The 13,411-nt window shown below is 39.2% G+C and overlaps 1 protein-coding gene across 2 annotated transcripts in view; it reads left to right on the top strand.

The window, feature by feature from the left end:
* The window catches only part of OSBPL1A (oxysterol binding protein like 1A), a 201,224-nt gene that overhangs the window by 13,856 nt on the left and 173,957 nt on the right, over window positions 1-13,411 (top strand). For both annotated transcript variants that reach the window (XM_024580141.3, XM_045188012.3), the window contains 2 exons: window positions 7,146-7,231; window positions 8,177-8,251. In XM_024580141.3, coding sequence (XP_024435909.1) covers window positions 7,146-7,231; window positions 8,177-8,251 — 161 coding nt within the window. The remainder of the gene's footprint in view (window positions 1-7,145; window positions 7,232-8,176; window positions 8,252-13,411) is intronic.

The raw sequence follows: 13,411 nt of genomic DNA, 5'->3' as shown, positions 1-13,411 counted from the left end.
GGAAAGTAATAACAAGAAAGCTACACTGAGGATTGGTTATTAAAAGCATCAGTGGTCCCTTGTCGCCAGGAAAGTTCTTTCTGGGTCTGTCATGTTTCACCCGGCAAGGAAAGTGGGTTTGTTTTTGAGCCTCAGGCCATGTTTGAGCAACAAGAACACCAAAACACAGTAAAGTTTTACTTTCATATTCCTTTAAGGGCAAACATCTTCTGTGGTCTCTTGGAGCTTCTCAAATGAAGTCTCCTAGGCCTTAGCAATTATCTTATAGCGCTGAGTGCCAATATCCTAGGGGTCTCTTTGTAACATTGAGCTATGAAAAACAAAGTTTTATAGTGGGAAAAATTCTTAAAATAACAAAGAAAATGTTGAGTCCTATTTGAAGAATAAATCAGAACCAGGAGGCAACACCAGAGGGCAGCCAGCTGGAGACACCAAAGAGCTGTGCGGTGTTAGTGGGCACTGTCTCTACACGTCCTGTTTGTGCCTGGATTTTATCTAGTTCTGTCTCTACTTCACCAGAGACGTTTTTCCCAAGTACAACAAGAGGTATTAACAACAGGGCAAACCCCACCTTGTTCAGCTAGGATATCGTCAGGAGCAATTCAGTTATCTGACACAACTTATGCAAGGGAATTTAAACATTTTTCCTGACTGGTTGTTGCTTTGGTGGTAGCTCCAGTGATTTCCCTTAAGGTATTTGATAAGTTTCTAATTATGTACTCATTCATTGCAACACCTGCCCAAGGAAAAAGCATTCTTCCAAATCCGGAACCTTTGCTGGGGTTGGCATCACCAGGCATTCGGTAACTGTGTGTATAGCCAGTTGCATGTTTTGACCTGTGAAATAGGTTTAAAGATGATGTCCAATGCTAAGTTCTCTTTCTGGACAGAAATCAAGGTGGAAAAGGAAACAATAATTATTACAGTGAGTTGATGGCCCTTCATATTATTTGTGAGATAGGAAGGAACTGAAGAAAGGAAAAAGGAAAAATGAAGGTGTAGATTATACAGTCCTGGCCACAGGCTGTCTGATGGGTTAGCTGGCCACAACAGACGCTGTCTGCTTCACTTGCTAGTCATTTTGTTTAATAAAACCCATTTATTTACCTTTAGAGAGAGGGGAGGGGACAGAGAAAGAGAGAGAGGGAAAGAAACATCGATGTGTGAGAGATGTCTTTCATGGACTGGCTTATTTCACTTAGCATAATATTCTCCAGTTCCAGCCATGCTGTCACAAAAGGTAGGAACTCCTTCTTTCTTTCTGCTGCATAGTATTCCATTGTCTAAATGTACCACAGTTTTTTGATCCACTCGTTTACTGATGGGCACTTAGGCTGTTTCCAGCACTTGGCTATTATAAATAGTGCTGCTATGAACATTGGGGTACATAGGTTCTTTTGAATTGGTGTTTCAGGATTCTTAGGGTATATTCCCAGCAGTAAAATCAGTGGGTCAAAAGGCAGTTCTATTTTTAGTTTTCTGAGGAAATTCCTTACTGTTTTCCACAGTGGCTGCACCCGTCTGCATTCCCACCAACAGTGCACTAGGGTTCCTGTTTCTCTGCATCCTTGCCAGCACTCGTTGTTTGTAGATTTACTAATGATGGCCATTCTGACAGGTGTGAGGTGGTACCTCATTGTGGTTTTAATTTGCATCTCTCTGATGGCTAGTGATGCTGAGCATCTTTTCACATGTCTCTGGGCCCTCTGTATGTCCTCCTCGGAGAAGTGTCTGTTCAAGTCCTTTTCCCATTTTTTAATTGGATTGTTTGTCTTCCTGGTGTGGAGTCATATTTTGGAGATCAAACTTGTCCAATGCATCATTGGCAAATATGATCTTCCATATGATCAGTTCCCTTTTCATTTTGATGATGGTTTCCTTAACCGTGCAGAAGCTTTTTAATTTGATGTAGTCTACTGTGTTTATTTATTCCTTTATTTCCTTTGCCCTAGAAGATATATTGGCAAAATCATTGCTACATGGGATATCTGAAATTTTACAGTCTATATTTTCCTTTAGGACTTTTATGATGTCACTACTTATGTTTAAGTGTTTTATCCATTTTAGGTTTGTTCTGGTATATGGTGTAAGTTGGTGGTCTACTTTTCTTTTTCTTTTCTTTTCTTTTTTCTTTTTTTGCATGTACCAGTCCAATTCTCCCAACACCATTTATTGAAGAGCCTATTTTTACTCCATTTTATGCTCTTGCCCCCTTTGTCAAATATAATTAACTGTAGAGATTTGCATTTATTTCTGGGCTCTCTATTCTGTTCCATTGATCTATGTGACTGTTCTTATACCAGTACCAGACTGTTTTGATTACAATGGCCTTGTAATATAGTTGGTATCAGGTATTGTGCTCCCTCCTACTTGGTTCTTCTTTCTCAAGTGCTGAGGCCATTTGGAGTCTTTTTTGGCTCCATATAAATTTTTGAAGTATTTTTTCTAGATGTGTGAAATATGCCATTTGTACTTTAATAGGAATTGCATTGAATCTATAGATTGCTTTGGGTAGTACAGACATTTTAATGAGGTTAATTCTTCCAATCCATGAACACGGTATATGCTTCCATTTATTGTGTCTTCCTTAATTTCTTTCTTCAGTGTTCTTTAGTTTTCTGCATACAGGTCTTGGTTAAATATATTCCTAGGTACTTAATTTTTTCTTGTTGCTATAGTAAATGGGATTTTATTCCTAGTTTCTCTTTCTGATATTTTACTGTTTGTGTACAAAAATGCCATCAATTTCTGAATATTGACTTTGTAATCTACTGTTTTGCCAAATTCAGTTATTATGTTGAGTTGGTTTTTGGTGGAGAGTATAGGGTTTTCTAGGTACACTATCATGTTGCCTGCAAATGATGACAGTTTTACTTCCTCCTTTCCAATTTGGATGCCTTTCATTTCTTCTTCTTGTCTGATTGCAGTGGTAAGAACTTCCAGTACTATGTACAATAGGAGTGATAAGAGGGGACAGCCTTGTCTTGTTCCTGATCTTAAGGGGAAAGCTTTTAGTTTTTGCCCATTGACTATATTCCTTGAGCATCCTTATAACCATTACTTTGAATTCTGTGTCTGATAAATTGCTTGCCTCAATTTCATTTAGCTCCTTTTCTGGGGATTCCCCCTTTCCTTTTCTTTGGGGGTTATTTCTTTGTCTCCCCAATTTAAGTGACTCTTTTTGTTTGTTTCTGCATCTCAGGTTGCTCTGTTTTTACTGCCTGTCTTCTTGGGGTGACCCTCTGTGGTAGGAGTTCTTTGGGACTCAGTGGTGCAGTCTTTTCGCTCTCCTGATCTGGATGCCCGTTATTCAGTTTACATGGGCTGTCTTATTGTACTTGGGCTTTGATTATTGATGGCTCATTCCTTGGTGGGTACTCCCCTCCAGCTGGCTGACTGGGAGTCACAACCCCCGCCATGTCTTGTATGCACCTGTTGTGAAATGTCTTCTGTAACTCCTTGGCTCATCTCTCTATATCAGCTAAGATTTGATTGATCAGGTTTTTTTGTTGGAAGATCAGCTGAGAATCCGAGGTGGGGCTAAGCAAGTGGACTCAGCTTCCACCTACTTGGCCACCATCTTCTTCTCTAAACAGAGCTCTTTAAAAACCAATTTTATTAATATCTCCTGGAGGTAAATATATATACATATATAGACAGAGGCAACCATAGAGACCTGATAATTTAGTTTAAAACATTTCAGCCATGAGGCAGGCACAATAAGGCAAAAATCCACTGATTTATAACAGTTGAAGTAATTTTTTTGTTCAGATGGGTAAGGCTTTTGCTAGTTTTAGAGAAGACTTTTAGATTCTGTCTCGTGCTGTTCCGTCACTCTGCTGCAAGTCTGCGTGTGAAGTTACCTGACTGTTACCGACAACGTTGTCCACTTGACTATTACTCATAACAGCGTAACTGAAGTTTCCCAGGGTTTTTGTATTCTATAGAGGGCATTGTTCTTTGTGAATGTTTCTAAACTTGGTATTTCTTATTCTTGAACAAAATTTGTTGGATATCCATGGTAAATAATAAAGAATAGAAAGAACATTTGTAGTATTTTACAAATAATTTAGGATTTTGGAAATTTTGATTTCTTTATCCGGAATCCCATTTGGAACTAGATGTGAGGAGACCAGTTCAAGCTGTTATAGTGAGTTAGCGGAGACCATTATGGGTTAGATGGGAGGAGAAATAATGGGAATGGTGAAAAGTAGAAAGCAGGCGAGAGTAATGCTTATTTATCACTTGAGAAACGAGGTGAACAGTGGGGCGATTTATTGTGAACACATGCGGGAAGGGACTAGGTAGACTTTGTGTGTGCATGTGCATATGTGAGGAGACAGTTGAGTTCAGCTTTGTAGTTTTTGAGCAGGAGGTATTTTTGTATCATCCCAATGCAGGTGTCTAGAAGAGAGTTGGAAATGCAAATATGAATTTTGAAGTCGACAGCATGTAAACAAGGTGACGGGAAACGGCCAGGAGACACTATTGGAGATACCGATAATAAAGGACTAACCAGAGAAAGTGGAGCTTCCAGAGAACCCTGGGAAGAAGTGCTGGGGCAGTGAGGGAAACCTCAGAGAATGCAGGGCTGTGGGAGCCAGAGAGGCTTGAGGCCATGTTATCCAATCCTGATCATTGTCGCAATACTGTGGCAGCTGCGAAGTACCCCCGGGATTTGGTGGCAGCATTTATTGATAACAATTGAGGACAGTTTTAATGATGTGGTGGGAGGTGAACCTAGTGTACAGTGGGTGGTGGGAGCTGATGCGAAGGAAGGAAGGTGGAAAGAGTAAGTGAATACTGGGAGTGAGCAGGGAGAGTGTGGAGGACAGTAGCTGGTAGATGGCACGGGGTCTGAGAGGGGTCTGTTGCTTTTGCTGGTTAGACCGGACAGAGTGTCTGCTTGCTCCTTTCTCTTTGCAATTGAAGGGAGAGAGGTTGAAAACAAAGGAGAAAAAGGAATGCCTGAGCAGCAGGAAAGAGGGGGATCCAGGATACCGGAAGAGCGATTAGTCTTAGACATCAGGAGGAAAGGATCGAAGAATGCCTGGAGATGGAGGTACAGTGGTCGATGTGGTGCCAGGAAGCCCAGGGAGTTCTATGAAAGCTGCTTCTCCTGGGAAGCTAAGAGATGAGGTCATCGTTGAGGGGAAAGTGTGTGGTAGGAGGCTTGAGAATAGTGAAGGATTGAACTATCTCTTGGGGAATGTAGGAGAGACACCCGAATAGGGCATTATAAAAAGAATTGCCAAGCACTGTGGAGGGTATGAGATCCTGAATTTATGGTGCCACAGATCTGCGGGATTCTGTTATTACTATTTTTTTAGTCACCGTTTAGCAACACACCCGTTTGGGTGTGGTTATAGACACATGGAGCTAGTATATTTATCAGACATTGGTTTTTCTGGGTTGCTGTGAGAAAGGCAGTGAAACAAGGATATTAAAGATACTAGTGAAGAAATGCTGATATGAGGGATCAAGAAATGCACGCTGGATTTATTGAAGGAAGTGACAATGTAGGTGTTTACGTTCACGAAAAGTAATTGAGAACTGAAGGGCTGATGAAGTTGAGGAACAAGTCTGGGAGTATACCCCTGTGACAAGCTGGAAAGTGGGACGTTTGGGGAAAAGTGGGCTTTCTGTGTTCATGAGTTCAGAGATGGTAATGATATCCAGGCCCTGGGACCAAGTACCCAACGCTGAGCAGAGGCAAACTTTGTGGGCAGTGAGGGAGGCTGAAAAATAGAGGCCAGGATACTGAACAGTGGTGGACACCCCTCGATGGCAGCTGGATATGTCAGGGGAGGTGGGGAGAAAGACTATGTTGCTCAGTGAGTTGGTGAGGGATAAACTGCTGGGAGGCTGCTAGGTGGCAGCAAAGAAGGCGTTTGGGGGTGCTGTAGCCCTGGCTTGTTGGCAGAAGTCATAGAGGAGTTGTAATGTGAGTGACATCACTGACCAAAGACAGCCTTGTGTTTTGATGGGGAGGTTCATGTGACTTCTGTTCAGTGGGGACCAGTGGGTGTGTTAACCAAGGGAGGCTCCACCCGAGGAGTAAAGGAGAATCATTGTCAGTACAAGCTAGGTGTCGGTTAAGAGCAGAAGGTAAAAGAAATGTTCTGTGAAATAGACTGAGACTCCAGGATTTATTTCTCTGGTTTCTCCAGAGGGCACATATTTAAGAGACAACAGATGTGGGAATTTGAGTAAATGGCAAACTATCACAGGGACAGTTGTTAGAGGCCTGTTCTGGGTACACTGAGGTTGGTGGCTGAGGTTGGCTCAAATCCAATAGCTGAGGCAGGCATTAAAGCTCCAACTCCTTCTGAGAAGTGCCCCCGGGACTTTGGTAGAACCTCCAGGGTGGTGGGCTTTGGAAATTGGATGGGCTGTATTCGCTCAAGCTTGATGTGGGATTCTGGTTAGCCCGTGGAGCATCCGAACTCTGAGCTATAGGGCACAACCCCCGCCATCCCCTTTCCCCATTCTTTTTTATTTTTTTCTAAATTGAATTAGTTTATTTCTTTCAGTTTTTGTTTTATACCTCTTCTCAGCTCTACTGCTAGGATCTCACGTTTCATTGCCTTTAACTTTGGTTCTTGTTATCTAGTCGGACTCCAGTAACCCAATATCCTCATTACCTGAGATTTTATCTGAAGTCAAGACTCCATGTTCAGTCACTGTTTACAAAGCTAACAGCTTTCCAAATGCTGCAGGAAAAATTCTTTATCAATTTAAGACTCCCATGTTACAGGTTTCCAAAGAGGGATTCTTTTCATGAAAATACTGTGCCAAGGACATCACATCTATTAGATGACAGCAAGGTGGTTAGACTCAGAACCTTAGAATCAGCAGCCACTTGCCATCATCTCGTTTGAAAGTAACCCTTCATGTCTTCTCTCGCCCTTTTAGGAATGAGGACATCGACTTAGGAAACTGGCAGCAGAACCTGGGCCTTGCAAGTGCTAATCCATGACACTCGTTACCTTTTTACCCTGCCATATGTCTCGTCTGCCACTCATCAGCAGTGCCGTGTAAAAGAGCCACTGGCCAGTGTACTGAAGTAGCCGTTACAGGGAAACTAATTTTATTGTAAAAGCACCTAAATTATATCTAAAAATACTTTGTTTTTGCACTTTTAGGGAGAAGTAAGTCTAATTTGGGCTGGGCACCTCTTCATCTGGCATGCTATTTTGGACACAGACAAGTGGTTCAGGACCTGTTAGAGGTATGTTTATAACTTTAATTTTTAAATAAATATAATATTGTTATGGAAATGATGAAAGTCTTAGGGAAGCCAACTGAGTCGTAATGCTTTTTCCAAAGCAGTGGCTCCTCACAAAAGACACTAATTGGTTTTCACTAAATATATGAGTTACATTAACCTGATTAATTAAAATTCCGTTTTTTAGTTGTTTGATTTGTACAGTATTGGCTTTTTTTCAAGTTTAAAAAATTGTTATTATTCTATTACAGTTGTCCCAATTTTTTCCCCCTTTGCCCTCCTCTGCGCAGCCCACCCCCTGCTCCCACAGCCAATCCCCACCCCGTGATTTCTACAGTATTGGCTTTTTAAAATCGCAAAAATGGACATAAGGATTATTGAAAATATTATGGATTTTCAGTTTTTGATCATAACAGTTACAAAAATAACCAAAGCACATCCTAAGTAATTAAAAAATAATTTCAGAGTTTCTTCATGAGTACCATATAATTTAAGACTTCATATTTCTCAATTCTTTGACTAACAATTTTTTACAGCTTGGTATTTCTGAAATTGGGTTGCATCTCCAAATTGATGTGTATATTTAAATGGTGTTACCTTTTTTTCCCCTCTGAAAACTTATTAAATTGGTGGCAAAAATAATGATATTTCATTCAGAAATGATTTGCCTTTTATAAAAATATGACTGTTTCTAAAGTTGAATGAAGGTATATAGATTTTTAAAGAAAAGCAGATTTTAATTTTTCTACTTATCAGATAGATTTTGACCTTTTGGGAAGTTTACTATTTACTTTTACTATGGAATACATTTATTTTTATTAGTGACAACCAATCAACATTAACAGTGACTTTAAATTTTGAAATATTTAATATATTTTTCAGAGATTATTTTCACATTTGTACATTTCTTAATATGTGAAGGATATTTAAAGTTCTCCTATTTCCCAGGCTGGTGCAGAAGTAAATGTATTAAACGACATGGGAGACACACCGCTTCATCGAGCAGCTTTTACAGGACGAAAGGTGAAAACATTCTGCATTCTCTCTTGAGTGTTTGCAAGTGAAATGTTGGCAGGGCCATCACAAATATTCTCTCTTTTATAACCACGTGAATTGTAACTGGGAAAAGGCACAAAAATGCATAAACCAGCACTTTGGGTCAAAAGGCCACAAGCTCTTAGCATTGTACAGTGAGGTCAAGGATGAAGGTCATGGAGACTGCCACTCAAGCATCCCTGCTAGGAGCTCATTCAGTCTCTGGTTGTGTACTACAGGGATGGGAAACTCCTAATTGTTCCTTTAAAAAGGTATACAGTTTCTCAGAGGAATAGTTTATATTGCATAGAACTCACCTGCTGTAAGCGTACAGTTCAGTGATTTTTAGTGCATTGACACATCTCTGCAACCATCACCACAGTCCAGTTTTAGAACATTTCCATCTCCCTCTAAAATTTCCTCATGGCTGTTTGCATTCATTCACTGCGTCTAGTCCAAGCTTCAGGCTACCACTGATGTGCTGTCTGTCTCTAGATATATGGTGGTTGTAGAAATTTCCTATAAACACGATCATGCAGACTTGTATCTGGCTTCTTTTTAGCATAATGTTGAAGTTCATGCATGCCGTGGCATGTATCAGTCATTAGTTTTTATGACTGAATAATACTTTGTTGTATGGATATACCACATTTTAAAAGTCTAGTCACTGTTTATTGGAAAGACTCTGCCCTTTGGATTGCCTCGGCACCTTTGTTGGAATGAGTTGACCGTAAATGTAAGGGTGCACTTTTGGACTTTTATTCTCTGTCTGCCTGTCCTTACACCACTACCACACCATCTTTGTTACAGTAGCTTTTTAATTAAGTTTTGATATTGAGTAGTATATGTTCTCCAACTTATACTATTACTTTTTAAAAATTATTTTGATCTTCTTTTGATCTCCTTTTAAAAAATTATTTTGGCTATTCCCAGTCAAAAGTTGGTATGTCCATATAAATTTTAGGATCATCTTGTCAATTTCTCTAAAGATACCTGTTAGAGTTTTGATAGAAATTGTGTTGTCTTGATTCTGTGTATCAGTTTGGGAAGAAATGCCATGTTAAAAATGTCGAGTCATCGAGTCCGTGAGCATGAAGTGCCTCTCCATTTGTTTAGATCGTCTTTAGCTTCTCTCAGCAGTGTTTTGAAGTTTTCAATGTACAGATCTTGTACTCCTGTTGTTAAGTCTTTTCCTGGGCTTTTTAGTCTTTTTTGATGCTGTTTTGAATGTAATTTTTCTCTTAATTTTCTATTTTGCTACTATATAGGAAGACAATTTTTAGTGTTGATCTTGTATTCTCTGTCCTTGCTGAACTGACTAGTTTTATCCTCTTTTAGTAGATCCCATAGCATTTTCTCTATACTTGATCACATTGTCTACAAATACAGACAAATGTGCTTCTTCCTTTCTAATCTGGATGCCTTCCCACTTCTTTATTGTACTAGCTAGATTCCATTACAGTGTTGAAATATTGAATAAATATGGTGAGAGCAGAAATCCTTGCCTTGGTTTTTGATCTTTGGGGAATAGCATCTAGTCTTTGACCAATAAACTTGATGTTAGTTGAAACTTTCTTTTAGATGTTCTTTATTAGGTTGAGGAAGTTTTCTTCTATTTCTACGTTGTTGAGAATTTTTGTCATGAATAGGTGTCAAATGTTTTTCCTCTGTCTTTTGAGATGATCATGTGATTTCTGTTCATTAGTCTGTTAATATGGTGTATTACATTAATTGATTGGGATGTTAAGCCAACCTTATATTCCTGTATAAATCCCGTTTGGTATTGGTTACTAATTCTTTTTATATGTTACTGGAATCTGTTTGTTAATATTGTTTTTTACATCTGTATTTGAGATATATTGCTGTATAATTTTCTTGAGATATGATTGTTTAGCTTCACAGAATGAGCTGGGAAATGTTCTTCCCTCTACTATTTTCTGAAATACGTCATGAAGGATTGGCATTATTTCTTTAAATATTTGGTGGTTACCAATAAAGTCACCTATGCTTGGAATTTCTGTGAAGTAAGATTTTTAAATTATTGAATCAATTTAATTATTTTATATAGCTCTGTTCAGATTTTCTATTTCTTTCTGAGTTTTGGTTACTTTGTCTTTACAAGTATTTTTCCATTTCACCTAAGTTGTCTTAATTTGTTGGCATCCAGTTAGTAATATTCTCCTCTAATTCTTTCCACATCTGTAGATTGGTAATATTTTATTTCTATTTTTGGTAATTTGGGTATTCTCTTTTTGCCTTGGTTAGTTTGGCTAAAAATTTATCAATTTTATTGATCTTTTCAAAGAACGAACATTTGGTTTCATTGGCATTCTGTACTGTTTTTGTTTATTGATTCGTGCTCTAATCATTATTTTTCTCTTATGCTTTCTTTTCATTTCCTATTCTTTTTGTTCATTAAAGACTTAGATTATTGATTTGAGGTTTTGTTCTTTTTCAGTAGACAGGTTTTTTTTAAAGCTATGATTTTCCCTTTTAGCTGCATGTAGGAAATTTGGATATATGTTTTTTGTTTTTATTCATTTTGAGATATTTTCTAACTATGTAGTATAGTATTTGATCTGTCTTGGATAATGTTTCTTATTAGGATGGGGCATTCTATAAGTGTTCATTAGGTTAAGTTAGTTGATAAGGCTGTTATCTTAACTGATTTTCAGTTTGGTTGTTTTATCAAGTAGAGAGAGTGTGGTATTGTGGGTATGTTGGGTTACCTGGTAACGTAAAGTTAAAGTTGCAGATGGAATTGAGGTTGGTGATCAGCTGACCTTAAGACAGGAAAATTAATCTGGATTATCTGGGTGAATCCATTGTAATCACAAAGGTCCTTAAAAGTATAAGAGGGAGGCAGAAGAAGTGTCAGATTTGAGAGGGAGATGTCCCTCTGAGTGTATGGTCAGAGAGATGCAGCATTTCTGGCTTAGAAAAGGGAGGAAGGGTACCGTGAGCCAAGGAATATGGGCAGCCTTTTGAAGCTGGAAAAAAAAGCAAGGAGATGAATTATCCTCTACACCTTCCAAGAGGAATGCAGCCCTGCTGACACTTTGATTCTAGCCCAGTGAGACCCATTTTAGACTTCTGAAATACAGATCTGTAATATAATAGATTTGTGATACTTTAAGCTGCCAAGTTTGTGCTAATTCATTACAGCAGCAATAGAAAACTAATACACTTTCATGGGAGCCTCATGCTATCAGACCTGTAGGCTTCCTTGTTTGTTTCCCACTGAATTTACAAATTTACTGACAATGCCTCTTGGCCTTTTGCTCCAAATCAAGTCAGTTCCCTCTGGCAGCAAAACTATGGTTTTCACTGACAATCCTGGCCTGGTCAAACTTATGTGGGGAGGGGTTGGAGGATGGGAATAGCCTGTGACTAGAAGGCTAAAATAAAGACTCCTGGCACTCTTACTTGAAGTTCTAGTTCCTGTTGAGTGTGCCTCTCCATTTATTTTTGTCTTTAGCGCATATCTAGCACCATGAAATGAGGTTTTGTCATTTTGTCCAGTTTTATAACTAATTTTTAGAATGACAGTTCTCAGATCTCTTCATACCACTATAGTGAAAAGTTCCTTCACCCCTTTTCTAAGAATTTTTTGATTATTTGAATGATTTGATAAATTAACTATGACATAGGGTATATACGGTCTGTCCAGAAAAAGTCCAGCCATTTGTTAACATATCGAGAATGGTTTGTGCCACATTGATGTAACCTGGCAGCCAAGGAGAGTGGTCTGGAATGCTCATGCATGAACAATGACGACTTCACTGTACTAGTCAGTGGGGGCAGTAGATGCCGTTGAGTGAGCATGTGCACAGTGTGGCTGTTGCATGCAAAACTACATAATGAGCAGAGCAACGGATCTGCATCAGATTTGTGTTAAGCTTGAACATTCCTCCACAGAAACTATTTGGATGACTCAGAAGGCCACAGCTATGGGCAACTGGTGATTGGCAGCTTCATCACAACAACATGCCTGCTCATGCATCATGTCTCATGAAGAGTATTTTGGCAAAACATCAAATCACCAAGTGACTCAGTCCTCCTACAGCCCAGATTTGGAACCTTGTGACTTCTGGCTTTTTGTAAAACTAAAATCACCTTTGAGAGGGAAGAGATTTCAGAATGTTGATGAGATTCAGGAAAATATGATGGGGCAGCTGATGGCGATTGGGAGAACTTTGTGAGGTCCTAAGGTGCCTACTTTGAAGGGGACTGAGGCGTCATTGTCCTATGTTTCTTGTATCTTCTTCAATCAACGTCTCTATTTTTCATATTACATGGCTGGATACTTTCTGGACAGGCCTTATATGTCTTAGGTATTCTGATTATTGACCATATTCCAACACGATCCCTAAAGGTTATTTTTATTTTTTTATTGTTTATTCTATTGCAGTATCCCAAGTTTTCCACCTTTGCCTTCCTCCATCCAGCACACCCCTGCTCCCACAGTCTGTCCCCACACTGTTGTCCATGTCCATGGGTCACTCATCCATGTTCACTGACTAATCCTCACCCCTTCTTTTCACTATTCCCCCTTCCCCTCTTTCCTCTGGCAGCTGTCAGTCTGTCCCCTGTTTCCATGTCTCTGGTTCTGTTTTGCTCATTTGTTTATTTTGTTCATTAGATTCCTCTTATAAGTGAGATCATATAGTGTTTATCTTTCAATGACTGCCTTACTTCACTTAACATAATAGTCTCCAGTTCCATCCATGCTATTACAAAGGATAGGAATTCCTCCTTCTTTCTTTCTGCTGTGTAGTATTCCACTGTGTAGATGAACCACAGTTTTTTAATCCATTCATCTACTGTTGGGTACTTGGACCATTTCCAACACTTGGCTATTGTGTATACCACTGCTATGAACATAGGGGTACACAAGGTCTTTTGAATTGGTGTTTTAGGATTTTTTAGGGTATAATCCCAGCAGAGAAATCACTGGGTCAAAAGGCAGTTTTATTTTTAATTTTTTGAGGAAACTCCGTATCGTTTTCCACTGTGGCTGCACCAGTCTGCATTCCCACCAACAGTGCACTAGGGTTCCTGTTTTTCCACATCCTTGCCAGGACTTGTTATTTGTTGATTTATTCGTGATAGCCGTTTTGGCAGGTGTGAAGTGATATTTCATTGTGG

The sequence above is a fragment of the Desmodus rotundus genome, chromosome 10, assembly GCF_022682495.2.
Source record: "Desmodus rotundus isolate HL8 chromosome 10, HLdesRot8A.1, whole genome shotgun sequence".
In the NCBI taxonomy this organism is placed as follows: Eukaryota; Metazoa; Chordata; class Mammalia; order Chiroptera; family Phyllostomidae; genus Desmodus; species Desmodus rotundus.
This window is presented reverse-complemented; position numbering and strand designations above follow the sequence as displayed.